The sequence below is a fragment of the Scyliorhinus torazame genome, chromosome 5 (assembly GCF_047496885.1).
Source record: "Scyliorhinus torazame isolate Kashiwa2021f chromosome 5, sScyTor2.1, whole genome shotgun sequence".
Lineage (NCBI taxonomy): Eukaryota > Metazoa > Chordata > Chondrichthyes > Carcharhiniformes > Scyliorhinidae > Scyliorhinus > Scyliorhinus torazame.
The window spans coordinates 154,102,194-154,128,664 of NC_092711.1; the positions used below are offsets into that span (position 1 = coordinate 154,102,194).

At 50.3% G+C, this 26,471-nt stretch overlaps 2 protein-coding genes across 3 annotated transcripts in view; one reads left to right on the forward strand and one right to left on the reverse strand.

Annotated features, from left to right (window-relative positions):
• Positions 1-26,471, forward strand: part of LOC140420136 (uncharacterized) — a 75,382-nt gene continuing 48,911 nt past the window's right edge. Inside the window, exons 1-2 of the mRNA XM_072504164.1 lie at positions 1-1,087; positions 1,190-3,061. Of these exons, the coding sequence (XP_072360265.1) occupies positions 1,548-3,061 (1,514 nt within the window). The 5' untranslated portion in view covers positions 1-1,087; positions 1,190-1,547. The remainder of the gene's footprint in view (positions 1,088-1,189; positions 3,062-26,471) is intronic.
• LOC140420128 (uncharacterized) lies at positions 21,285-24,897 on the reverse strand. 2 transcript variants are annotated; one of them, XM_072504150.1, is made up of 2 exons: positions 24,603-24,897; positions 21,285-22,791 (listed from the first exon to the last, which is right to left on the reverse strand). In XM_072504150.1, the coding sequence occupies exon 2, from the start codon at positions 22,520-22,522 to the stop codon at positions 21,578-21,580; it is 945 nt and encodes a 314-aa protein (XP_072360251.1). In that variant the 5' UTR covers positions 22,523-22,791; positions 24,603-24,897; the 3' UTR covers positions 21,285-21,577. The 2 variants fall into 2 exon arrangements, with proteins under 2 accessions (XP_072360251.1, XP_072360250.1); XM_072504149.1 differs by lacking the exon at positions 24,603-24,897 and adding an exon at positions 24,459-24,596.

The window sequence follows — 26,471 nt, forward strand, 5'->3', positions numbered from 1 at the left end:
AGTGAGTCCCGAGGCTCTCGGCAGCTTGACCAGGCTGCACGGAAAGAGCTGAAGCGGCTTCCTGACTCCCTGTCGGAAGGGAAGCCGCGCACCTCCCGCCAGACACCCGCAAATGTCAATATTTTTATTACTTTTCTTTTCAACATTTTTCAAACAATGAAAGCAGCAGAAAAACTGGCGGGAAATGGGTCCAGAGAACAAGAGATATTGCCGCAGAAATACAACCAGACATTGGGAATTCATTCAGAACAGGATATCTGAGGGAGCACAGCCTCCAGGTGAAATGTCAGCAAATCAACAACCAGTCAACATGTTCACACAGTGAGTGGGGAAAGAGGGTTAGATTCTATAAAAACAGGAGGATAACAATGCAGCTCACACACCCCAAAGTATTGGGGAACTGACGAACAACATAGTCAACTTGAAATGGATCTGTCCTGTGTCTTGTATTTTTGTGCGCCCTTTCTTTTAATTTTAAGCTGTCCCTAACCTCTTATTTGTCCGTGGCTGTTTTTATTTGTGAAGCGGAGCCTTTTCCTCTCGGGGATATACTTGCTCTCTATCTCGTTAAATGTTTCTTTAAATATTCTCCACTGATCTTCAGTTGTTTGACCCAGTAACCGATCTCCCCAGTTTACCGTGGACAGTCTCTGTCTCATCCCGTTAAAGTCAGCCTTACCCAATTCTAAAATTCTACTGTCTGTAACGTGCTTTTCACTTTCAAACACTACAGTGAATTCAATCATGTTGTGATCACTATTTGATAAATGTTTGCGCAGTTAGGCTACCAACTAAATTAGGGTTATTACTCATAATTAAATCTTTTTTCAAATATATTTAGAGTAACCCAATTCTTTTTTCCCCAATTAAGGGGCAATTTAGCGTGGCCAATTGACCTACCCTGCACATCTTTTTAGGTTGTGGGGGTGAGACCCAGACAGACAGGGGGAGAATGTGCAAAGGCTTTTATACTCTTAGCTCAGATTCTCTGCCCCTCCGAGTCCCGTCCCTGGAGACTAGGCTGTGAATCCCGAGGTACGGTTGTTATACTTACTGCTCCAATACTCCATTCCTTCCTGGAGACTAGGTATGGGGGAATGAGAGAGGAAAGAATGTTATGCAGAAACTAGAATTGTTTATTCTGAATTGTTATCCGATACTGAGTTGACTTTGTAAACTCCTCCTGCAGGATATTACAAGAGGAGGAATTACACACAGAAGACTCAAACGTCACGTCGCGATCTGAAAGAGCCACTTGATTCGTTAGCATCTGAATATCATCGGCCTTTGAATCCAGAAGAATTAATGTATACCCAATCTGTCGGCATCAAAACATTTAAACCATCAGTGTGGCTGGAAAAGCACCGAGACACACAGACCCAAGTGAGAGTGTTCCAGAGCACTGACTGTGGAAAGAGCTTTAACCAGTTACACAGCCAGAAAAAAAACACACCATTCACAGTGGGGAGAGACCGTACACGTGTTCTGTGTGTGGACGAGGCTTCAACTGGTTGTCCGACCTGGAGAAACACTAGGAGACCCAAAACATGGAGAAACCGTGGAAATGTGGAGACTGTGGGAAGGGATTCAGAGTCCCATCTGCACTGGAAACTCATCGACGCAGTCACACTGGGCAGAGGCCCTTCACCTGCTCTGTGTGTGGGAAGGGATTCAGTCAGTTATCCCACCAGCAGTCACACCAGCGAGTTCACACTGGGGAGAGGCCGTTGAACGGCCCTCAGTATGGGAAGGGATTCAGTCTGTTATCCACCCTGCGGATACACCAGCGAGTTCACACTGGGAAGAAGCTGTTCATCTGCTTACAGTGTGGGAAGAGATTTAGACAGTTATCCAGCCTGAAGTTACACCAGCGAGTTCACACTGGGGAGAGGCCATTCACCTGCTCTCAGTGTGGGAAGGGATTCAGTCAGTTGTCCACGCTGCGGATACATCAGCGAGTTCACACTGGGGAGAGGCCATTCACCTGCTCTCAGTGTGGGAAAAGATTTAAACATTTATCCAGCCTGAAGAAACACCAGCGGGTTCACACTGGGGAGAGGCCGTTCACCTGCTCTCAGTGTGGGAAGGGATTCAGATATTCATCCAACCTGCGGAAACACCAGCGAGTTCACACTGGGGAGAAGCTATTCACATGCTCTCAGTGTGGGAAAGGATTCAATCGGTTAACCCACCTACGGACACACCAGCAAGTTCACACTGGGGAGAGGCCGTTCACCTGTTCGCAGTGTGGGATGCGATTCATTCACTTATCTAGTCTGAAGACACACCAGCGAGATCACACTGGGGAGAGGCCATTCACTTGCTCTGTGTGTGAGAAAGGATTCACTCGGTTATCTAACCTGAAGACACACCAGCGGGTTCACACTGGGGAGAAGCCATTCACCTGCTCTGTGTGTGAGAAAGGATTCACTCGGTTATCTAACCTGCAGTCACACCAGCGGATTCACACTGGGGAGAGGCCGTTCACCTGCTCTGTGTGTGATAAAGGATTCACTCGGTTATCTAACCTGAAGACACATCAGCGAGTTCACACTGGGGAGAAGCCGTTCACCTGCTCTCAGTGTGGGATGCGATTCACTCACTTATCTAGTCTGAAGACGCACCAGCACGATCACACAGTGGAGAGGCCATTCATCTGCTCTGTGTGTGGGAAAGGATTCACTCGGTTATCTGACCTGAAGACACACCAGCGGGTTCATACTGGGGAGAAGCCATTCACCTGCTCTCAGTGTGGGATGCGATTCACTCGCTTATCTAGTCTTAAGACACACCAGCGAGATCACACTGGGGAGAGACCATTCACCTGCTCTGTGTGTGAGAAAGGATTCACTCGCTTATCTATTCTGAAGAGACACCAGCGGGTTCACACTGGGGAGAAGCCGTTCACCTGCTCTCAGTGTGGGAAGGGATTCAGTGATTCATCCAACCTGCAGACACACCAGCGAATTCACACTGGGGAGAGGCCGTTCACCTGCTCTCGGTGTGGGAAGGGATTCACTCAGTCATCCAACCTGCAGAGTCACCAGCGAGTTCACACTGGGTAGAGGCCATTCACCTGTGGGAAGGGAAAGCATGATTCATTGCATCTGCTGAGACACCAATAAATTGACCAGTGATTACAGGAGTTGGATTCTGCTGTTATTGTTTCTGCTCTCAGTTACATCCAGGACTGCATTGTGTTCATTCTGACAGTTGGTCAATGGGGAGGGTCGGAGGATTTCTTTCTGCTGGACTGGCCGGTCTCATGGCTTTGCCTCCAGTGGGCTGATGCTCTTTGTCTTGTTGCGAATACCTGGTTTCAAATTTCATAAGGATCACAGAGTAAAAGGATGTTTCGCAATTGAGAAGATATTCAGTTTGCATTTCTGTTTGGATCCCCCAAAATCATGCCACATTGCCATGAAGATGGGCCGTGATGGTTACATGGGTTTTTTTTTGTTTAATTTATCTGGGTGTTGCTCACAGAAGAACGCCATCAGGGTATGAGGGGCAAGTTGTCTGAGGTGGACTGGGAAACTGATGGGAGACCTAGAATAGCTAATATTTAAGGAATGATTACATATTTACCAGGGGCTCTCTCTCTATTGAGATTTTTGTGGTAAAAAGAAGGATCAGTGTGTACATACAGACACGGTTGTTCTTTCTCTCGCATTATTCACAGTGGTGGTTGTGGTTACCTGTTTTTCGTTCCCCACTGTTTATTTTTGTTCCGGCTGTTGCCCCGCCCCCCCCTTGTTTCTCATGCTTCTTTTGTTGGGCGTGGTTGGGTTCCATGTCTCCTGCCCCCCTCTCATTCCCCTATCCCACCCACCCCCTCCCCCTCCCTTACTGTGTCATGACTGCCTTCTCCTGTTCTTTGTCTTCTAAGCTGTTGGGCTACAAACAGGTCTTGGAACAACCGAGTGAATGGCTCCCACGTTTTGTGGAATCCCCCTTCCGACCTCGGATGGCAAACTTTTGCTTGACTCTTCCGAATTTTATTAACTATTACTGGGCGGCCAACATATCGATGGTTAGTGTTGAAGTCCGATTTAGAAAGAAGATTTTAGATAAAGGTACCCTGGCTTGGATGCCTGGACAAGAGGCAATTTGTAGGAATAGATAGTGTATAACATGCTTGTGATTTTATAACCGAAGAATTACTAATATCAGAAAGGACACAAAATGGCTGTTAGCTGAGCTAGGCACATTGCTGAACAATCATTAGCTGGGTTACTTGCAAACTGGTACAAATAACATCATTTAATTACAGACAGCAGAGTTAGTCAGGGAGGCAGGAATGATTGATATCAAGGAATTGAATGTGAAACATACATGGGGGTTTTTAGGGAGGATTTTACCAGCACTGATAACAGCTCCACAGGACAAAGAGCAGAATGTATCCTCACCAGCTCAAGGTCTCCAGGTGCAGGCAGGAGACATAACTTTAAGTTGGTTTTGAGTGACTTCTTCATGAAGTTAGGGGTTGGTAAGACACCAACCCACTTTGCGTAATGTCAAATTTAATTGGATATATATCTAATGTATGTAATCTATAATCAGTATTATTGGACAAGGTCCGGCCGGAATGGGCTGTGCGGCTGTTTTGAAAAATATAAGAATGGATGTTTTCCTTTGTTCAGTGGAGAGATGGTCTGGGACTGTAACAGACGCCATCTCCCCGCCGGCGAAATGAACCGTTTGGTGCGAGAACCAGTAACCCTGGGCGTTGAGTGATTTCTTTGAGATTCTCTCCCACTAACAGTTAGGAAGTGGGTAGTGGGGGAGGGGGTCGGTGTGGGAACGAGTGGAGGCAACATCTTGTAAGGGTACGAGTTTGGAGGCTTTACTAACAGCGCCTCTGCCATTCTCGCCGGCTTGGTACTCCACAAGCCCAGTGGTAGTGGCAGCCCTGAGAGTGTGGGGGCAATGGAGGCGGCACATGAGACTGGAGGGGTCACCGACCTGTGACAATCACTGTTTTATTCCGGGAGGATTGGTCGGGGGCTTTAGGAGATGGCAGCGGGCAGGGATCGAGGGATTTGGTAATCTCTTCATTGAGGAGGGTTTCCGAGCCTGGAGACACGAAAGGAGGAGTTTGAGTTGCCGGGTGGGAACGGGTTTCACTCCCTGCAGGTTTTGGACTTTGTCCAGAGACAGGTCCCAAGTTTTCCCCGCCTCCCCCTAAGGGGACGACAGGATATGGTGATGTCAAAAACAGGGGTTAGAGAGGGTAGGGTCTCGGAAATATACAAGGAATTGATGGAGTGGGAAGGGGTCCCAAATGGGGAGGCAAAGAGGAAGTGGGAGGAAAAGTTGGGAGGGGTGTTGGAAGTCGGACTATGGGAAAAGGCCTTGATGAGAGTCAATTCATCCTCGTTGTGTGCCAGGCTTAGCCTGATCCAGTTCAAGGTGGTTCATGGGGCTCATATGACTGTGGCCCGGATGAGTAGGTTTTTGAGGAAGTGGAGGATAGGTGCGGGCGGTTTGGGGGTAACCCGGCGAACCACGTACACATGTTCTGGGCATGTCCGAAGTTGAGGGGATTCTGGCAGGGATTTGTGGACGTCCTGGAAGGGAGGGTGACTCCGAGTCCAGAAATGGCAATATTTGGGGTATCGGAAGATCCGGAGGGGGAGGGGGAGGTGAGGAGAAGCCGACGTTTTGGCCTTTGCCTCCCTGGTGGCTCAGAGACAGGTTTTGTTGGGATGGAAGGATTCAGAGCCTCCAATGTCAGTGACATGGCACGGTTTCGCAGGCTGGAAAAGATTAAGTTCGCCTTGAAAGGTTCAATTCAGGGGTTCGCTCGGAGGTGGCAACTGTTCATTGATTTCTTCAAGGAAAACTGTCCGTCAGCAGTAAGAGAGGGGGGAGGGGGGGAATGGGAGGCACAGCAGTGTAAAATAAGGATGGGGAATCTAATATACGGGTAGTTAGGAGCTCGGGCGGAGAGGGCAGTTGGGTATTTTATGGTGATGTTGTTGCGTGTGTCGGTCCGCTCGCTTGTTTAGAATGTTAAATTGTTAAACTGTGAAAATTACAAATGCTTCAATAAAATGTTTTCTAAAAAAAAAAGGAAGAGGAACCTGGGCAGTACATTCATTTTGATCGTCTGCACCCTCCCCGCCAAGGTGAGTGGGAGTGTGTCCCATCTCTGCAGGTCCTGTTATACTTCCTCCACCAGGCTGGTCAGGCTCCACTTGTGGATCCCTGTCTTGTGATGAGCGATTTGGATCCCCAGGTAGTGGAATTTGTGCCGGGCCTGTTTAAAAGGTAAACCTTCCATCTCTGCTCCTCTCCCTTATGGGTTCACCGGGAAGATCCCGCTTTTGCTCAGGTTAAGTTTGTCACCCAAATAGGTTCCAAACTCTTTCAAAAGCCCCATAATTCATTCCATGCGGTTTGCAGGTCCGAGATGTAGAGGAGGCCATCTGCATAGAGCAAAGCTCTGTGTCTCCTCTCCGGATCCCTTTCCAGTTCTTTGCCACCCTAAGCGCGATCTCGAGTGATTTGATCGCCAGGACGAACAGTAGCGGGGATAACAGTCATCCCTGCCTTGTGCGGCTGGAAGTATTTAGAGCTGGTGGGGGGGGTTAAACGGGGGTTTCATCCAGGCAGTGAATCCTGTTCCAAGCCCGAACCGCTCCAGTACCTCTATGAGGTACTTCCACTCAACTCTATCAAAGGTCTTTTCTCTGTCCAGGGAGAAGATCACCTCAGGTTTTCTCTCCACGGATGGGGTCATGATCACGTTCAGCAGGCGCCTGATGTTCAGATTTTTAACCTCCTTATGTCCTCTTCACAACTTACTTTCCTGCCTATCTTTGTGTTATTGAAACATAGGAGCAGGAGTTGGCCATTCAGCCCGTCGGGCCTGCTCCACCATTCAATACGATCATGGCTGATCATCCACTTCAATGTCTTTTCCCCCACACTGTCCCCATATCCCTTTGTGTTATTGGGTCTCTGTTAGTCAGTCTCTGCTTTAAACACGCTCAATGGCTGAGCTCCCACAGCTCTCTGGGGGAGAGAATTCCAAAGATTCACAACGTGTAGATCTCTGTAGATCAAACCAACATTCCATCATCTCTGCTCCTACCCCCCTCGTAGGAAGTGGCTTCCAGGTATTTCCCACTTTCTTCAAATGCAAACGAGTCAGAGAGCACAGAAAGAGGCCATCCCGCCCATTGTTCCCATGCTAGCTCTTTGAGTGAGGTATCTAATTAGTCCCATCGCCCGGCAAGTTTCTTTTCCCACAGAATCTGTCCAGTTCCCTTTTGAAAGTTACAGTTGAATTTACTTCCTGCACCTTTGTCAGGCAGTGAATCCCAACAGCTCGTTCGGTTTTAAATCTAATTATTTCATGATATACTGTGTTTGGATTTTCACACTGTATTTGAAATGGAGAGAAAATCAAGCCTCAGTCTTTATGAGTGATCTTCATGAATGGGCAGAGTGTGATATACCCAAGTTTTCAGTGCCAAGGTGCCATCCGGCAGTGCCACGGTACCCATGTTCCCGGGGAAGGCCAGGGGTCCGCCCTGACCATTCAAGGGCTTCCAATGGCCGGGAGACCCCTCAGGTGCTGTGATGCCTGGTCCATGTCTGTGTAGACCAGTAACACTCGGCGCCCGCATGACCGCTTGCTGGGGAGCTAGTTAGATCACCGGGGGCTATTAGAGGGTCCTTCCGTTAATGGGATGGAGATTGGCCTTCATTGGAGCTCGACCTCGCCAACGGGAGTGGGCCGGTTAGATCGGAAAGCGATTAGCGCTTGGCGTGGTTACCAATTCCGGACTCTCCAGCGGTCTAACCGGCTCGCCTGGCTCAATATGGCCATTAGATCATGGCTTGAGTTTTATTTGCTGTAAAAATGTAAATACTTAATTGCTGTGTATGTAAAGAATGTGCAATGAGGATAAATGTACTGGCAAGAGAGACCTTCAACCTCTGATTAGCCTCAACATTTGAAACTATGAATAAGGGATTGTATAGAATCAGATAAAGGGATAGTATGAAACAGTTCTATTGTATTCCTGTCTGAGATAGAGAAGGTGGTGTCAGGAATTGGAGATCCAATTAAATTAATCCAGTGACCAAATTGACCAATTGTCATGTTACAACAGGCCCAACTCTGACGTGAGGTAATGGTCACTTTGGGGATAAAAGTAGAGGTTCCGAAGGTCTTCCTTGCTGGCCAAGTACTGAAGATTCCCGCGGCCGAGTTCCAAGGAAATTACTGTCAAAGAAGGAGCCAGACTCCCGAGGCTGAATTCCACAAGAATTACTCTCAAAGAAGGAGCCAGAGAGGGTTACCCTTCTACAGACTGATCACCCACATGAAGTTGTAAAAGTCAATGGGCTGGATTCTCCGATCACCGCGATTGGCCGGAGAATCCACTTTTACGGCAGAAGTGGCGGCATTTTTGCGATTCTCCGCCCACTCAAAAACAGCGAACTCGAAGAGGTCACCTGAGACCCTCCCCAGATACTCCGCCCCCGATGGGTCGAGTCCCCGACTGCGTCACTCGCCTGTGCTCACACCATTAGGGGACCTCGCGTGGCAGCGGCGGACTGAGTCCAGCGTCGCCACAGTCACGGGGGGAGAGGGAACTGTTCTGCTGCCATGGGGGGCTTCAGCGGGGGACTGGTGGGGGTGGCGAGGCTGGTTACAGGGGGGCAGTGTTTGGCAGGCCGGGTCCGCTCGTGGCGGGCGCCATGTTGCGCGGCGCGGCAGCCGGCATGCACATGCGGAGCCAATGACCCGGCAATTCTGCGACCGTTCATCAGGTAAAGCCGGGCTTTACGCTGCGTGACTACAAGCCCCCCACCGGGCGGAGGATCAGCGGTGTGGACTTGGCCGCAGGATCGGAAAATCCAGCCCAGTGTCTTAAAGTTGTTCAGTAAACTTTTCATCTCATAAACCTCTTTTGAAATTTACTATCCAGAGAATTCTGCCTTTGCCTTAATTGGTTAAAGTCTTGTCTGAACCAAAGTGAATTTATTAAATGGTAAGTTGGGGGTGGCTGAAATCAATTAAGTTCCAGATAACAAGATCTTTTAACATAAATCTTCAATTTAAAAACCTGCATTTCTACAGCACCTTTCACAACCACAGGACGTCCCAAAGTGCTTTACAGCCAATGACGTTCTTTTGAAGTGTAGTCACTGTTGTAATGTAGGAAACACAGCAGCCATTTTACACACAGCAAGATCCCACACACAGCAATGTGATAATGAGCAGATGATCTGGTTTTAGTGATGTCGATTGAGGGATAAATATTGACCAGGACACTGGGGATAACTCCCCTGCTCTTCTTCAAAATAGTGGCTGTGGAACTTTTACACCCACCTGGGAGGGGCAGACAGGACCTCAGTTTAACATCTTATTTGAAAGTAGCTGTTCTGACAGTGCAGCACCCCCTCAGTGCTGGGACGAGGAATGTTGGATGTGATTTCTGTCCTCAGGTCCATGGAGTAGGATTTGAATCCACAACCTTCTGACTCCGAGGTGAGAGAGCTGCCCACTGAGCCACGGCTGACACTATAGACAATACAAAATTAGAAAGGGGGATATCCGGTGGCGGCCACGGTGTGAGTGGTCGCACATTTGGTGGCTCCCGCCCGTGGTGGAATATTCTGACTTTTTCCCTTGTTAATGGGTGGATTTGTTGATTTATAAAGTTGCAGGAGGAGTGGAACAAAGAACAAAGAAATGTACAGCACAGGAACAGGCCCTTCGGCCCTCCTAGCCTGTGCCGACCATGCTGTTCGACTAAACTACAATCTTCTACACTTCCTGGGTCCGTATCCCTCTATTCCCATCCTATTCGTGTATTTGTCAAGATGCCCCTTAAATGTCACTATCGTCCCTGCTTCCACCACCACCTCCGGTAGCGAGTTCCAGGCACCCACTACCCTCTGTGTAAAAAAACTTGCCTCGTACATCTGCTCTAAACCTTGCCCCTCTCACCTTTAACCTATGCCCCCTAGTAATTGACCCCTCTACCCTGGGGAATAGCCTCTGACTATCAACTCTGTCTATGCCCCTCAGAATTTTGTAGACCTCTGTCAGGTCGCCCCTCAACCTCCGTCGTTCCAGTGAGAACAAACCGAGTTTATTCAACCGCTCCTCATAGCTAATGCCCTCCATACCAGGCAACATTCTGGTAAATCTCTTCTGCACCCTCTCTAAAGCCTCCACATCCTTCTGGTAGTGTGCCAACCAGAATTGAACACTACACTCCAAGTGTGGCCTAACTAAGGTTCTATACAGCTGCAACATGACTTGCCAATTCTTATACTCAATGCCCCGGCCAATGAAGGCAAGCATGCCGTATGCCTTCTTGACTACCTTCTCCACCTGTGTTGCCCCTTTCAGTCACCTGTGGACCTGTACACCTAGATCTCTCTGACTTTCAATACTCTTGAGGGTTCTACCATTCACTGTATATTCCCTACCTGCATTAGACCTTCCAAAATGCATTACCTCACATTTGTCCGGATTAAACTCCATCTGCCATCTCTCCACCCAAGTCTCCAAACAATCTAAATCCTGCTGTATCCTCTGACAGTCCTCATCGCTATCTGCAATTCCACTAACCTTTGTGTCGTCTGCAAACTTACTAATCAGACCAGTTACATTTTCCTCCAAATCATTTATATATACTACAAACAGCAAAGGTCCCAGCACTGACCCCTGCGGAACACCACTGGTCACAGCCCTCCAATTAGAAAAGCATCCTTCCATTGCTACTCTCTGCCTTCTATGACCTAGCCAGTTCTGTATCCACCTTGCCAGCTCACCCCTGATCTCGTGTGACTTCACCTTTTGTACTAGTCTACCATGAGGGACCTTGTCAAAGGCCTTATTGAAGTCCATATAGACAACATCCACTGCCCTACCTGCATCAATCACCTTTGTGACCTCCTCGAAAAACTCTTATCAAGTTAGTGAGACACGACCTCCCCTTCACAAAACCATGCTGCCTCTCACTAATACGTCCATTTGCTTCCAAATGGGAGTAGATCCTGTCTCGAAGAATTCTCTCCAGTAATTTCCCTACCACTGAAGTAAGGCTCACCGGCCTGTAGTTCCCTGGATTATCCTTGCTACCCTTCTTAAACAGAGGAACAACATTGGCTATTCTCCAGTCCTCCGGGACATCACCTGAAGACAGTGAGGATCCAAAGATTTCTGTCAAGGCCTCAGCAATTTACTCTCCAGCCTCCTTCAGTATTCTGGGGTAGATCCCATCAGGCCCTGGAGACGTATCTACCTTAATATTTTTTATGACGCCCAACACCTCGTCTTTTTGGATCTCAATGTGATCCAGGCTATCTACATACCCTTCTCCAGACTCAACATCTACCAATTCCTTCTCTTTGGTGAATACTGATGCAAAGTATTCATTTAGTACCTCGCCCATTTCCTCTGGCTCCACACATAGATTCCCTTGCCTATCCTTCAGTGGGCCAACCCTTTCCCTGGCTACCCTCTTGCTTTTTATGTACGCATAAAAAGCCTTGGGATTTTCCTTAACCCTATTTGCCAATGACTTTTCGTGACCCCTTCTAGCCCTCCTGACTCCTTGCTTAAGTTCCTTCCTACTTTCCTTATGTTCCACACAGGCTTTGTCTGTTCCCAGCCTTTTAGCCTTGACAAATTCCTCCTTTTTCTTTTTGACGAGGCCTACAAGGACAGAGGGTACCACCGGTGGATATATTTGTGGACCAGAAGTTGTCTAAAAAGAAAGGAACAGTTGGAGATAGTTGGGGTGGTGCCTGCGACACAGGAGAAGGTGGCGGACGGTCAGGGACTGATCCTGCCCTCTCAATGGTCGACGGAGCAGCTGGTGGGCTTTCTGAACAAGAAGTTCACCCAGCAGAGGAAGGAGAATCTGAAGGACCTGGCTAGGGTGGTGGACCTGATTAAAAGCGGGATCGAACGTCTGGAGACAAGGCTGGAGGCCCAGAGCCAGGCGATCTGGAAGGTGGAGGAGATGGTGGGGTAGCACAAGAAGCAGCTCACTTCAATGGCAGCGGAGATGGGGTTGATGCGGGATAATCAGAGGTGGCTGCAGGAGAAAGTGGAGGACCTGGTGAATCGGTCTCGCAGGCAAAACCTGCGGATCATGGGACTCCTGGAGGGCAGCGAGGGAGCGGACGCTGGCACGTGTGAGGCTCGCTTGTTTGAGAAGTTGCTGGGTGAGGGGACATTTGAACGCCACTTGGAAGTGGATCGGGCACACAGGGCGCTGATGAGGAAGCCGCAGGGGAGCGAGACGCTGTGGGCGGTGGTGGTGCGGCTGCACCAGTTCCTGATAAGGAGCGGATCCTGAGGTCAGGCAGGCGAGGTGATGTACCTGGGAGGGCAGTGAAATCCGCGTGTACCAGGACCTGGGTGCAGAGCTGGCCAAGAGGAGAGCGGGCTTCAACAAAGTGAAGGCGGCCCTCTTTAAGAAGGGGGTGAAATAACTTCCGGATGCGGCGATGCGGAGCTAAGCCGCACGATTCGGCAGCTCCCATGATCACGGACTTTCGGGCTCTCTAGAAGAGCCCCAACGGGAATTTTTTGAAGACGTTCCGTGTGGGAAGGGGAGAGTGAGGTCCTCCTTCACTGTTTATGGATCAGACAAGAAGTGAAACGGCCAAAAAAGTGGCGTTGGAGCAACGGGAGAAGCAAGGGAAGAAAAACAAGATGGCGGCGGCCGGAGATAAAGTGGAATATGGGCCGGAGCTGCAAGAGTTCATTAAGCGCTGTTTTGAGGAGCTGCGGAAAGAGATGCTGGCGCCTATGCGGTCGGCGATTGAAGGATTGGGGATGACCCAGAAGGCCCACGAGGTAAAGATCCAGGAGGTGCAGAAAAAAGTTAATGGGAACGAGGATGAGATCTTGGGCCTGGCGGTGAGGGTGGAGGTGCACGAGGCGCTGCACAAGAGGTGGGCGGGAAGATACGAAGACCTGGAGAACAGGTCGAGGAGAAAGAATCTTCGGATCCTGGGTCTGCTGAGGGAGTGGAGGGGGCCGATGCCAGGGCATATGCGAGCACGATGCTCGAGTCGATGATGGGCGCGGAGGCCCCTTCGAGGCCTTTGGAGCTGGATGGGGCACACCGGGTGTTGGAGAGGAGGCCCAAGGCTAGTGAGCCGCCAAGGGCTATTGCGGTGAGGTTTCACCATTTCACGGACAGAGTGAGGGTCTTGAAATGGGCCAAGAAAGAGCGGAGCAGCAGCTGGGAGAATGCGGAGATCCGAATATACCCGGACTGGAGCACGGAGGTAGCAAAGAGGAGAGCGGGTTTCAACCGGGCCAAGGCGGTGCTGCACCGGAAAGGAGTGAGATTCGGAATGCTGCAGCCAGCGCGATTGTGGGTCACATTCAAGGATCAACATCACTATTTGAAATGCCTGAGGAGGCTTGGACCTTTATTCAAACTGAAAAGTTGGACTCAAACTGAGGGTTTGTGAGGGTGGGGGGGGTGTTTGATGTTTGTTGCACATGGGGTGTTAATCACGCGCAGGAAATGTTCCACGGGCTGGGGGATGGATGGGGATGGGGAAAGGGACCGGGTGAGTAGACCGTACGAGACGGCGGGCGCTGGTGCTGGAGGGAGAGGAGGCTCGGGGATGGGGGAAATGAGACAAGGCCGCGACAGGAGCTGTGGCAGAGGGGGCGGGGCAGGCTTAGGAAAGCACGGGCTTTTTCCCGCGCCAGGGAAAGACGGGGGGGGGGGGGGGCGGGGGGAACGGAGGAGCGAACACTGATTGGGAGATTCCCACACGGGGGGGTCAATGTGACGGCGGGGGAAGCCGGGGTCAGCAGGCGTCAGCTGACTTACGGGAGTGCTATGGGGGGAGCAAAAGAGCTAGACACGGGTCTAGCGGGGAGGGGGGGGGGAAATAGGGTTGCTGCTGCACTGGCCGAAGGGGAATGGGACACAGAAGAGGTGGGCGGGGGTCGCCCATCTGGGGGACTGGAGGGTGATGGCGGCGCGGGCATGGGACTGGCCTAGAAAAGGAGATGGCTAGCTGGCGGAGGGGGTGGGGGGGGGGGGGGGGGGGGGGGGGGTGGCGGGGGGGGGTGGCCCCCTCCGGCGGATAACGTGGAATGCAAGGGGCCTGAATGGGCCGGTAAAGAGGGCCCGAGTGTTCGCGCACTTAAAGGGACTGAAGGCAGACGTGGTCATGCTCCAGGAGACACATTTGAAGGTGGCGGATCAGGTCAGGTTAAGAACGGGATGGGTAGGACAGGTATTCCATTCGGGGCTGGATGCGAAGAACAGAGGGGTGGCAATACTGGTAGGGAAGCGGGTGTCGTTTGAGGCCAAGAATATCATAGTGGACAATGGAGGTCGATACGTGATGGTGAGCGGTAAGTTGCAGGGGAGGTGTGTGGTATTGGTAAATGTATACACCCCGAACTGGGACGATGCCGGATTCATGAAGCGCATGTTGGGGCGCATTCCGGACCCGGAGGTAGGAAGCTTGATAATGGGCGGGGATTTTAATACGGTGTTGGACCCAGCACTGGCTCGCTCCAGATCTAGGACCGTAAAGAGGCCGGCTGCGGCCAAGGTGCTTAGGGGGTTTATGGATCAGATGGGGGGAGTGGACCCGTGGAGGTTTGCCAGGCCGCAGGCCAGGGAATTTTCTTTTTTCTCCCACGTGCACAAAGCCTACTCCCGGATAGATTTTTTTGTTCTGGGCAGGGCGCTGATCCCGAAAGTGGAGGGAACGGAGTATTCGGCCATAGCCATTTCAGATCACGCCCCGCACTGGGTGGAACTGGAGTTGGGAGAGGAGAGGGACCAACGCCCGTTGTGGCGGTTGGATGTGGGACTGCTGGCAGATGAGGCGGTGTGTGGGAGGGTGAGGGGGTGTATTGAAAGGTACTTGGAGGCCAGCGACAACGGGGAGGTGCGGGTGGGGGTGGTATGGGAGGCGCTGAAGGTGGTGATCAGGGGAGAGCTAATCTCCATCAGGGCTCATAGGGAGAAGATAGAGGGCATGGAAAGGGAGAGGTTAGTGGGGGAGATTTCAAGAGTGGACAGGAGATACGCAGATGCCCCTGAAGAGGAATTACTTAGGGAAAGGCGACGCCTCCAGATGGAGTTTGACCTGTTGACCACAGGGAAGGCAGAGGCACAGTGGAGGAAAGCGCAGGGGGCAACGTACGAGTATGGGGAGAAGGCGAGTCGGATGCTGGCACACCAGCTCCGTAAGAGGATGGCAGCGAGGGAAATAGGTGGAGTCAAGGATGGAAGGGGAGCTACGGTGCGGAGTGCGACAAAAGTAAATAAGGCATTCAAGGCCTTCTATGAGGAGCTGTACAGATCCCAGCCCCCAGCGGGGGAAGAGGGGATGAGACGATTCTTGGACCAACTGAGGTTCCCGAGGGTGGAGGAGCAGGTGGCGGCTGGTTTGGGGGCATCAATTGGGTTGGAGGAGCTGAGCAAAGGTCTGGGGAGTATGCAGGCAGGGAAGGCCCCGGGACCGGACGGGTTCCTGGTTGAGTTCTGTAGGAAGTACGTAGACCTGTTGGCCCCGTTGCTCGTGAGGACTTTAAATGAGGCAAGGGAGGGAGGGACCCTGCCCCCGACAATGTCGGAGGCCACCATCTCTTTGATCCTGAAGCGGGACAAGGACCCACTGCAATGTGGGTCGTACAGGCCGATCTCGCTCCTCAACGTGGATGCTAAGTTGCTGGCAAAAGTGCTGGCTACGAGGATCGAGGACTGTGTCCCGGGGTGATTCACGAGGACCAGACGGGATTTGTAAAGGGCAGGCAGTTAAATACCAATGTGCGGAGGCTCCTAAACGTGATAATGATGCCATCGGTGGAGGGAGAGGCGGAGATAGTGGCAGCTATGGACGCGGAGAAGGCCTTTGACCGAGTAGAGTAGGAGTACCTCTGGGAAGTGCTGCGTAGGTTTGTGTTCGGGGGAGGGTTTATTAGTTGGGTTAAGCTCCTTTACAGAGCCCCGGTGGCAAGTGTGGTTACGAATCGGCGGAGGTCGGAGTATTTTCGGCTGTATCGTGGGACGAGGCAGGGGTGCCCCCTGTCCCCCCTGTCGTTTGCATTAGCAATTGAACCCTTGGCCATGTCATTAAGGGAGTCTAGGAAATGGAGGGGGGTGGTCCGAGGGGGAGAGGAGCATCGAGTGTCCCTTTATGCAGACGACCTGTTGCTGTATGTGGCAGATTCAGTGGAGGGGATGGTGGAGGTCATGCAGACTCTAAGGGAGTTTGGGGATTTTTCGGGCTATAAGCTTAATGTAGGGAAGAGTGAGCTTTTTGTAGTACAGTCAGGAGACCAGGAAAGGGGGATAGACGATCTACCGCTGAGGAGGGCGGAAAGGAGCTTTCGGTACCTGGGGATCCAAATAGCTATGAGTTGGGGGGCCCTACATAAACTGAATCTGACGAGGCTGGTGGAGCAGATGAAGGAGGACTTCAAACGATGGGACATGTTGCCGCTCTTGCTAGCGGGTAGAGTGCAGTCGGTCAAAATGGTGGTCCTCCTGAGGTTTCTTTTTGTGTTCCAGTGCCTTCCAATTGTAATCACCAAGGTCTTTTTTAAGAGGGTAGGCAGGAGTATGATTGGTTTTGTGTGGGCGAATAAGACCCCGAGGGTAAGGAGAGGGTTTCTGGAGCGCAGTAGGGACCGAGGAGGGTTGGCGCTGCCGAATCTGGGTGGCTACTACTGGGCAGCAAATGTGGCGATGATCCGTCAGTGGGTGATGGAGGGAGAGGGGGCGGCATGGAAGAGGTTGGAGATGGCGTCCTGCAAAGGAACGAGCCTGGGGGCGCTGGTGACGGCACCGCTGCCGCTCTCGCCGACAAGGTACAGCACGAGTCCGGTGGTGGCGGCAACGCTAAAGATCTGGGGGCAGTGGAGCCGACACAGGGGTGCAATGGGAGCCTCGGTGTGGTCCCAGATCAGGGGTAACCATCGGTTTGTCCCAGGGAGGATGGACGGGGGGTTTCAGAGCTGGCATCGAGCAGGGATTAGAAGAATGGGGGACCTGTTCATTGATGGGACGTTTGCGAGCCTAGGGGCACTGGAGGAGATGTTTGGGCTACCCCCGGGAAATGCTTTCAGATACATGCAGGTGAGGGCATTTGTGAGGCGACAGGTGAGGGAATTCCCATTGCTCCCGGCACAGGAGATTCAAGATAGGGTGATCTCGGGTGTATGGGTCGGAGAGGGCAAGGTGTCGGCGATATACCAGGAGAGGAAAGAAGAGGGGGAGGCCTTGGTAGAGGAGCTGAAGGGTAAATGGGAGGAGGAGCTGGGGGAGGAGATTGAGGAGGGGCTATGGGCTGATGCCCTCAGTAGGGTTAATTCCTCCTCCTCGTGTGCCAGGCTTAGCCTAATACAATTTAAGGTGGTTCATAGAGCGCACATGACGGGGGCGAGGCTGAGTAGGTTCTTTGGGGTGGAGGACAGATGTGGGAGGTGCTCAGGAAGACCGGCAAACCATGTCCATATGTTTTGGTCATGCCCGGCACTGGAGGGGTTCTGGAGGGGAGTGGCGGGAACAGTATCTAAGGTGGCGAAAGTCCGGGTCAAACCAAGCTGGGGGCTAGCAATATCTGGAGTAGTGGACGAACCGGGAGTGCAGGAGGCGAAAGAGGCCGGCATTCTGGCGTTTGCGTCCCTAGTAGCCCAGCGAAGGATCTTGCTAATGTGGAAGGAGGTGAAGCCCCCCAGCATGGAGGCCTGGATAAATGATATGGCAGGATTTATCAAGTTGGAGAGGATAATGTTTGCCTTGAGAGGGTCTGCGCAGGCGTTCTACAGGTGGTTGCAACCGTTCCTAGACTATCTCGCGGAGCGTTAGATGAAGGTCGGTCAGCAGCAGCAGCAACCCAGGGGGGAGGGGGGGATGCCTGGGGCGTCTTTGACCAAGAAAATACATGAAGGATCTGGAAAACTGACATGTACGGGAGGAATCCAATGTACAAAGCTCTGTAACATCTCGTTTTACCATGTTCATGTCTTGCTATGTGCGCTTTCTTTCTTTCTGTTACGGGGGGGAGGGGGGAGGTTTTGTTTGTAAGGGTGAAAAATTGTGTTAAAAATCTTAATAAATATATTTTTAAAAAAAGAAGGGGGGTGAATTTCGGTATGCTGTACCCGGCACGCCTGTGGGTGACCTATAAGGGTCGGGAGCTGTACTTTGGGATGCCGGAGGAGGCGATGGAATTTGTCAGTGACAATGAACTGGCAGGAGAAGGAGGACACTGAATGTTTGAGGAGATGATCGCTTTCTGTTTGTTTTTGTATTGTGTTTGGGACCATTGCTCGGAATCTGTTCTTGTTCTTTTCTTTGTGTTGGGTGGGTGTTGTTAAGTTTGCACTGGGAGGATGTTTGAGCGGAGGGGAGGGGAATCAATGGGGTGTAAGATGCTAGGTGCCATGGGTGGGGGCTACCAGGCTTGCTGGGTGGACTAGCTCACGGACGCACAGTGGGGGGTGAGCAGGTGGTTAGTGTGTTGATGGGGTTTGGTGTTGTTATTTTGTGATAGGGGAGAGGGGGAGGTAGTGCTGACAGGGGAGGGGTTTCTAGAAGGTGGTAGGGGAGGGGTTTCTAGAAGGTGGTAGGGGAAGGGTCAATGACGGTGGGTGCCTGAAGGTGGGCCTGAGGTGAGAGGTACCTGCCCTCCCGACCCGGCTGATTACATGGAACGTGAGAGATATGAATGGGCCGGTCAAGAGGGCCAGTTTGTTTGCACATTTAAAGAGTCTAATGGCGGACATAGCTCTGTTACAGGAGACACATATGAAGTTTGGGGATCAGACTAGGCTGAGGAAAGGGTGGGTAGAGCAGGTATTCCATTCAGGATTAGATTCTAAGACGAGGGTTGTGGCAATTTTGATGAACAAACGGTGGCGTTCGAAGAGGCTGACTTTGGCGGGGAGGTATCTGATGGTGAGTGGGAAATTGGAGGGGATGCTGTTGGTGTTGGTGAATATTTGTGCTCCGAACTAGGACGATGTGGAGTTTATGAGGTGGGTGTTGGGGAAGATCCCTGATCTGGACTCGGATCAGTTGATAATGGGGGGGATTTGGACCCAAGGCTGGATCGGTCGAGTTCGGGGTCGATGAGGGTGTCGGCGGTAGCAAAGGAGCTGAGGGGGTTTCTGGAGAACATGGGGAGGTGGGGGGGGGGGGGGGGTCTGTGGAGGTTTGGTAGGCCGAGGGCAAAGGAATTTTTGTTCTTTTCACATGTACACAGGGTGTACTCCAGAATTGACTTTTTGGTCCTGTTGGTGGGGCGAGTCGATGTGGAGTAGTCAGCGATTGTTGCATTGCAGCGATTGTTGCATTGGATCATGCGCTGCATTGGGTTGGCTTGCGGGTGAATAAGGGAGGGGACCAGTGCCCACAATGGAGGCTAGATGTGGGGCTTTTGACAGATGAGGAGGTTTGTGAGTGGGTGAGGGAGGCCATTAGGGGGTTTGTGCAGCGAAACGACACAGGGGAGGTCTCGCGGCCACTTTGCGGGAAGCATTGCAGGCAGTAGTGAAGGGGGAGTTTATCTAGATACGGGCGCACAGGGGGAAGGCAGTGCGGCTGGAGATGGAAAGGCTAGTGGAGGTGATCCTGCAGGTGGACAGGAGGTATTCGGAGGCCCCGGAGGTGGGGCTGTTGAAGGAGCGGCAGAAGCTGCAGATGGAGATCGGATTGTTAGCCACAGGGAAGGCGGGTGGGGCAGCTGAGAAGGGCGAGAGGGACGGTTCATGAATATGGGGAGAAAGCGAGCAGGATGCTGGCGCACCAGCTGAGGAAGCAGAAGGCAGCGAGAGAGATCGGGAAAGTGAAGGACGGGAGGAAATGGGTAGTGGGGGAGGGGGTCGTGTGGGAGCGGGTGGAGGCAGCCTTGTGTAAGGTCTCGCGTTTAGGGGCACTGTTAAAGGCACCTTTGCCGTTCTCACCGACCAGGTACTCCACAAGCCCTGAGGGTGTGGGGACAATGGCGGCAGCACATGGGGCTGGAGGGGGTGTCAGTGGGCACCGATATGTGGTAACCACTGGTTTGCTCCAGGGGGGCTGGATGGGGGTTTCGGGGGTGGCAGCGGGCGGGGATGGAGCGATTTTGAGGATTTGTTTATAGATGGTGGCTTTCCGTGTTTGGGAGAGTTGGAGGAGGAGTTTGAACTGCCTGCTGGGAATTGGTTTGGCTACTTGACGGTGAGGGACTTTGTGCGGAGGCAGGTTTCAACCTTTCCGTACCCACCGCCCCAGGGGCTACAGGGTAATGGAGTGTCAAAAGCGGGAGTGGTGGAGGGGAAGGTATCGGAATAAAGAACAGATAAACGCTAGATGTGATATATGTAAGAAATATAGAAGAATGCCATCCCAACCCATAGAGAGTATGCCCTCAGTGAAAGATTTTAATGAAGTTGTAGCCGTGGACCTTATGGTGAGGGATAAAGAAAAGAACATTTTCATTCACACTTTGTCAACTTGGCAACTAAGTAGGGTCAGTCGATAATTCTACACAGTAAAGAAAAGAAAATAATTGTGGACAAACAAAACCGGACGGCAGCTTTGGTGTTTTAGAGGCTAAGCACTGAAATGAACGATCCTAAAATTGAAGAAACTATTGCAGCAAACAAAACTTTGGCAAAATTAAAATTGGAGAATTGTGTTTTGAAATTCCCATCTTTAAGTAAGATTAGACAATGGAAACTGATTGTTTACAGGGACACATCTTATGCTAATCTCTGTGATGGCTTTTCGAGTGCAGGAGGATTTATAGTTTTCCTCCAGGGGGAGAAAGGTGAATGTTGCCCTTTGACACGGGAAACTAAAATGATAAGAAGAGTGGTAAAAAGTACATTGGCAGCAGAGACACTTGTCTTTGTGGAGGCAGTAGATATGGCATTTTTTATATCCAAGATCCTGGCAAACATTTTCAATGGAACAGGACATTATGGGAACAATACATATAGAATGTCACATAGACAATACATATAGAGTGTCACATAGACAATAGATATAGAGTGTCACATAGACAATATGTCCCTTTGGGAGAATGTCCTCTCTGCAAAAAGCTTCAATGAAAAGAGACTGCAGATTAACATAGCGATCCTAAAACAGATGCTCGAGAACAGGGAGATTGACAAGATCAAGTGATGTTGATAGCAGTTCCATTTATCTGACTGTCTGACATGAAAAGGGGCAAGTTTGAAGAAGTTATTAGAAATTGTTAAAGAGGGGAGTCTTTTCCCTTAAGGAAGAGAATGTGAGGGTGGATATTAAAAAAAAATGTTTTAAGAACAAGGAATAGGGTGCATTTATTGTCAAAACGAAAATAGATACATTTGTATAATTTGTTGTGGTAATTTACATCAAACTTAGAAATTATTATTTGCAAATCTGTTAGGAAAGAGTTAATGTTCCCCAGTGCTTAAATTTAGTTGCTTAATCGACCACATTGTTTGAGAGATTGCAAATATGTGTAAAGGGGATACAGGTGGAGGAGAAGTGATTGTAGAACACAATAAAATTGGAGTTGAAGAAGACTTGCTTTCTAGTTCTTATCACAGAGGTTCCATCTGAGTTTAACACCGATGTCTCACCAGGTGGGATGACCGAGCAAATCCCTTACCACACTTAAAACAGGTGAACAATCTCTGCCCGGTGTGAATTCGCTGGTGTATCCGCAGGTTGGATGAATCCCTGAATCCCTTCCCACATTCAGAGCAGGAGAACGGCCTCTCCCCAGTATGAACTCGCTGGTGTCTCAAGAGGCTGGATAAATGACTGAATCTCTTGTCACACACTGAGCAGGAGAACGGCCTCTCCCCACTGTGAATTCGCTGGTGTCTCACCAACGTGGAAGAATCTCTAAATCCCGTCCCACATTCAGAACAGGTGAATGGCCTCTCCCCAGTGTGAATTCGTTGATGCATTTGCAGTTTGGTCAGCTGAATAAATCCCTTCCCACACTCAGTGCAGGTGAATGGCCTCTCTCCGGTGTGAACTCGCTGGTGTTCCAGCAGGTTGGATGACCATGTAAAACTCTTTGTGCAATGAGAGCAGCTGAATTGTCTCTCCCCAGTGTGAACTCGCTGGTGCGTCAGCAGGTTGGATAACTGAGCGAATTCCTTCCCACACTCAGAGCAGATGAACGGACGCTCCCCAGTATGAACTCGCTGATGCTTCTGCAGGGTGGATGAATGTTTGAATCCCTTCCCACACTCAGTGCAGTTGAACGGCCTATCCTCAGTGTGAGTGCGCTGGTGTCTCAGCAGGTGGGATGACCGACTGAATCTCGCCTCACACTCAGAGCAGTTGAATGGTCTGTCACTCGTGTGAACTCGCCGGTGTGTCAGAAGGTGGGATGAATTTGTGAATCCCTTCCCACACACAGCACAGGTGAATGGCCTCTCCCCAGTGTGACTGCGTCGATGAATTTCCAGCTTTGATGGTGATATGAATCTCTTCCCACATTCCCCACATTTCCATGGTTTCCCCATGGTGCAGGTGTTCTTGTGGCTCTCCATGTTCAACAATTAACTGAAGTGTCCACACACAGAACTTGTGGACGGTCTTTCCCTGCTCCAAAGGGTAATGGTTTTTTCAAGCTGTGTAACTGCTTAAAGCTGGAATTCTCACACTCGGGTGTGTGTGTCTCGGTACTTTCCCAGTCACACTGATGTTCAAAAACTTCTGAATCAGACAAACATTCCTGATGAGTTGCGTGACTCTTTCAGATCTTGATGAAAAATTTTGGTCTCCATTTCCTGTCTGAAAATTCTCTCCTTCTGATATCCTGCAAAAGGAGTTTACAAAATTCATCACTGTGAGTAGAGGATAGAAATTTAGAACAGGCAATTCTAGTTTTTGTGGAACATTCAGTCCTCTCATTCCCCAAAAGTAAATCTCCATCCAACACACTCTCCCTCCATTCTCATTCTGTTACATCTAATATACACCCTCCCAACCCTCCTAAAGGAGTGATTCATAGCCTGGAGACAGACACACAAAAATCTTAATATAGGCTTTACGTTATATGTTGTGTTGCCCTATTATGTATTTTCTTTTCTTCCCATGTATTTAATGATCTGTTGAGCTGCTCGCAGAAAAATACTTTTCACTGTACCTCGGTACAATAAACAAATCCAATCCAATCCAATACAGATATATTTCTATGTACATCATGAGCTGCACAACAGATTTTGAGGTACAGGACTGTATATCCTAATTAGAGATATAGTGCGGGTGTGAGGAAGAACTTTATTTAGACATTGAGTGGGCAAAATCTAAAAATCACTTTGTACGCCAGTGGTGGCGGTGAATAAGAATAATTTCAAACTGAAATTGGACGTGCAATTAATCTTGCAGGAGAACGGAGAAGGATGAGGGGCGACTTGATAGAGGTTTATAAGATGATCAGGGGAATAGATAGAGTAGACAGTCAGAGACTTTTTCCCCGGGTGGAACAAACCATTACAAGGGGACATAAATTTAAGGTGAAAGGTGGAAGATATAGGAGGGATATCAGAGGTAGGTTCTTTACCCAGAGAGTAGTGGGGGCATGGAATGCACTGCCTGTGGAAGTAGTTGAGTCGGAAACATTAGGGACCTTCAAGCAGCTATTGGATAGGTACATGGATTACGGTTAAATGATATAGTGTAGATTTATTTGTTCTCAAGGGCAGCACGGTAGCATTGTGGATAGCACAATTGCTTCACAGCTCCAGGGTCCCAGGTTCGATTCCGGCTTGGGTCACTGACTGTGCGGAGTCTGCACGTCCTCCCCGTGTCTGCGTGGGTTTCCTCCGGGTGCTCCGGTTTCCTCCCACAATCCAAAGATGTGCAGGTTAGGTGAATTGGCCAATGATAAATTGCCCTTAATGTCCAAATTGACCTTGGTGTTGGGTGAAGGTGTTGAGTTTGGGTAGGGTGCTCTTTCCAAGAGCCGGTGCAGACTCAAAGGGCCGAATGGCCTCCTTCTGCACTGTAAATTCAATGATAATCTATGATTAATCTAGGACAAAGGTTCGGCACAACATCGTGGGCCGAAGGGCCTGTTCTGTGCTGTATTTTCTATGTTCTATGTAGAACGGGGCTATAGTGGGGAATGGAACTGACTGGATTGTTGTACCCAAATTCGGCACAGGCTCTGGTTACTGGATGGACCCTGCCTGTGCCACAATGAATCGACGCCTGGACATATATAATGTAGCTGCAGTAGAATATTACAAGACTAAAAATAATAATAAATATCCTTAATTACAGAACCATCAATAATCTATCTAATCTGTATCATATAACACTAGACATATCTCTGTCCGATATGAATTTACTGTCCCCCTTAAATGTCAGCCCTTTAATTGTGAACATTAGGAAAGAGACCATCCTTTTTAGCCGGACGAATAAATGTGTCAAGCTGAGGGAGCAAAGGTCTTTAAGAGAGAGAGAGAGACCTGGACCAACCTTTCCAGAGTCTGCACCATCCCTGGATTCACTTCCTTTCCCTTCAGTTGCTGCAAGTGACCAATTGAAGGTCAGAATGAGAAAAGAAATGGAAAGGGGGAGAAAAGAAATGGAAAGGGGGAGAAAAGAAAGTGTGTTCCTCACAAATGTTGGAGACAGGAGGCGATTTCAGTCTGTGTGAAGCTCAATCTCGTTCTGATTGGCTGGAGGTCAAAAGTCCTTCCGGTGCTCTGACTCTTGCCATTGGTCAATACCTCAGTAGGAATGTCAAGGGCGAGCTCGCCTCCGCAACTTCCCCTTTCCTTGGACATGCGCAGTCCTCGGCCGATGGGAATGGGAAATCATCGAGCGGCTTCTCGCTCTGGCCGGAGCCGTCACCCGGTTGCCTGGAAACCTTGTTTTGCGAGGTGTCAGGGGAGCGGAACATTGGCTGGCGGGCGGCGGGGGCGCGGGTGGGGGGGTGGGGGGGGGGGGCTCAGCCACGCTGGGCCTGCGCATTGGAACCCAGAGACGTCATCAAGGAGTAGCATGATTCCAATTGGCTGATTCAGGCAGGGCTAGATTGTGACGTCACAATGCGGAGGTTGGGCAATGAGTTTCAGATTAAAGCTCCCTCTTCTGGGCAACATCTGGGAGCAAATCAATGTCTCCCCCTTTCCATTTCTTTTCTCACTCTGGTCAGACATTGGTGACTTTAATAGGGCAGGTCTCTGGAAAGGTTGGTTCTCTCTTAATGACATTGTGATACTTGAGTGAGAGTGTTCCTGTGCACTGACTGTGCAAAGAATTTAACCAGTTACACAGCCTGAAAAACGTCACACCATTCACAGCAGGGAGAGACAGCACACGTGTTCTGTGTTTGTCTGGCCTTGAGCTCATCTTGGAATTTGAGTGACACAAGAACGTTTGCACCATGGAGAAACCTTGGAAATGTGGAGACTGTGGGAATGGATTCATATCCCCATCTCATCTTGAAATTCATCGACGCAGTCACACTGGGGAGAGGCCAGTTCACTTGCTTTGTGTGTGGGAAGGGATTCATTCATTCATCCCACCTAGTGAGACACCAGCGAGTTCACACTGGAGAGAGGCCATTCTCCTGCACTGAGTGTGGGAAGGAATTTATAGCTTTATCTGGCCTGCTGACACATCAACGGGTTCACACTGGAGATAAACCATACCCCTGCTCTCTGTGTGGAAAGGGCTTCAGTCAGTTATCTCACTTACAGATACACCACAGAGTTCATACTGGAGAGAGGCCATACACCTGCTCTCTATGTGAGAAGGGATTCAGTCAGTTATCTCACTTGCAGACACACCAGCTAGTTCACACTGAGGAGAAGCTGTTCATCTGCTCGGAATGTGGGAAGGAAGTCAATGATCCATCTAACCTGCGGACCCACCAGCGAGTTGACACTCGGGAGAGGCCGTTCACCTGCTCTGAGTGTGGGAAGCGATTCACTCAGTCATCTCACCTGCTGAGGCACCAACGAATTCACAAGTGATGATGGGGGTTGGATTCTGCTGTTAATCACAACCAGGACTGAACAATGTTCATTTTGAAAGTTGATGAAGTCGGAGGGTTTCTTTTTGTTGGACTGGTCCTTCCCTCAATTTTCTTCCAGTGGGCTGATGTTCTTTGAGCCTGGGAGAGCACATTTCCACTGAAATGATCCCTAAAATCGGATGAAGGACATTTATTTTATCCTGGAGAGTAAATAATGATTTCCTACCACTACAGGTAGATCTGCCCAGAGGGCAGATTATCGACTTCTCTGGGAAAAATTAAGCTGTCAGCAGTGGGAGGGGCAGGGGCGGGGGCGGGGGCGGGGGGGGGGGGGGGGGGGGAAGGTGGGGGGAGGTTAGGGGGAACTGGGATTTGGGTGTCGTTGATGTAAACCATGTCGACTAGGGCTTTGTTGGTTGGGTGTGTGTTGTTCATTTTGTTATTTTATTATCTTGTTAAAATTGTTACAATTCTAATATAAATGCCTCAATACAAACATATATATA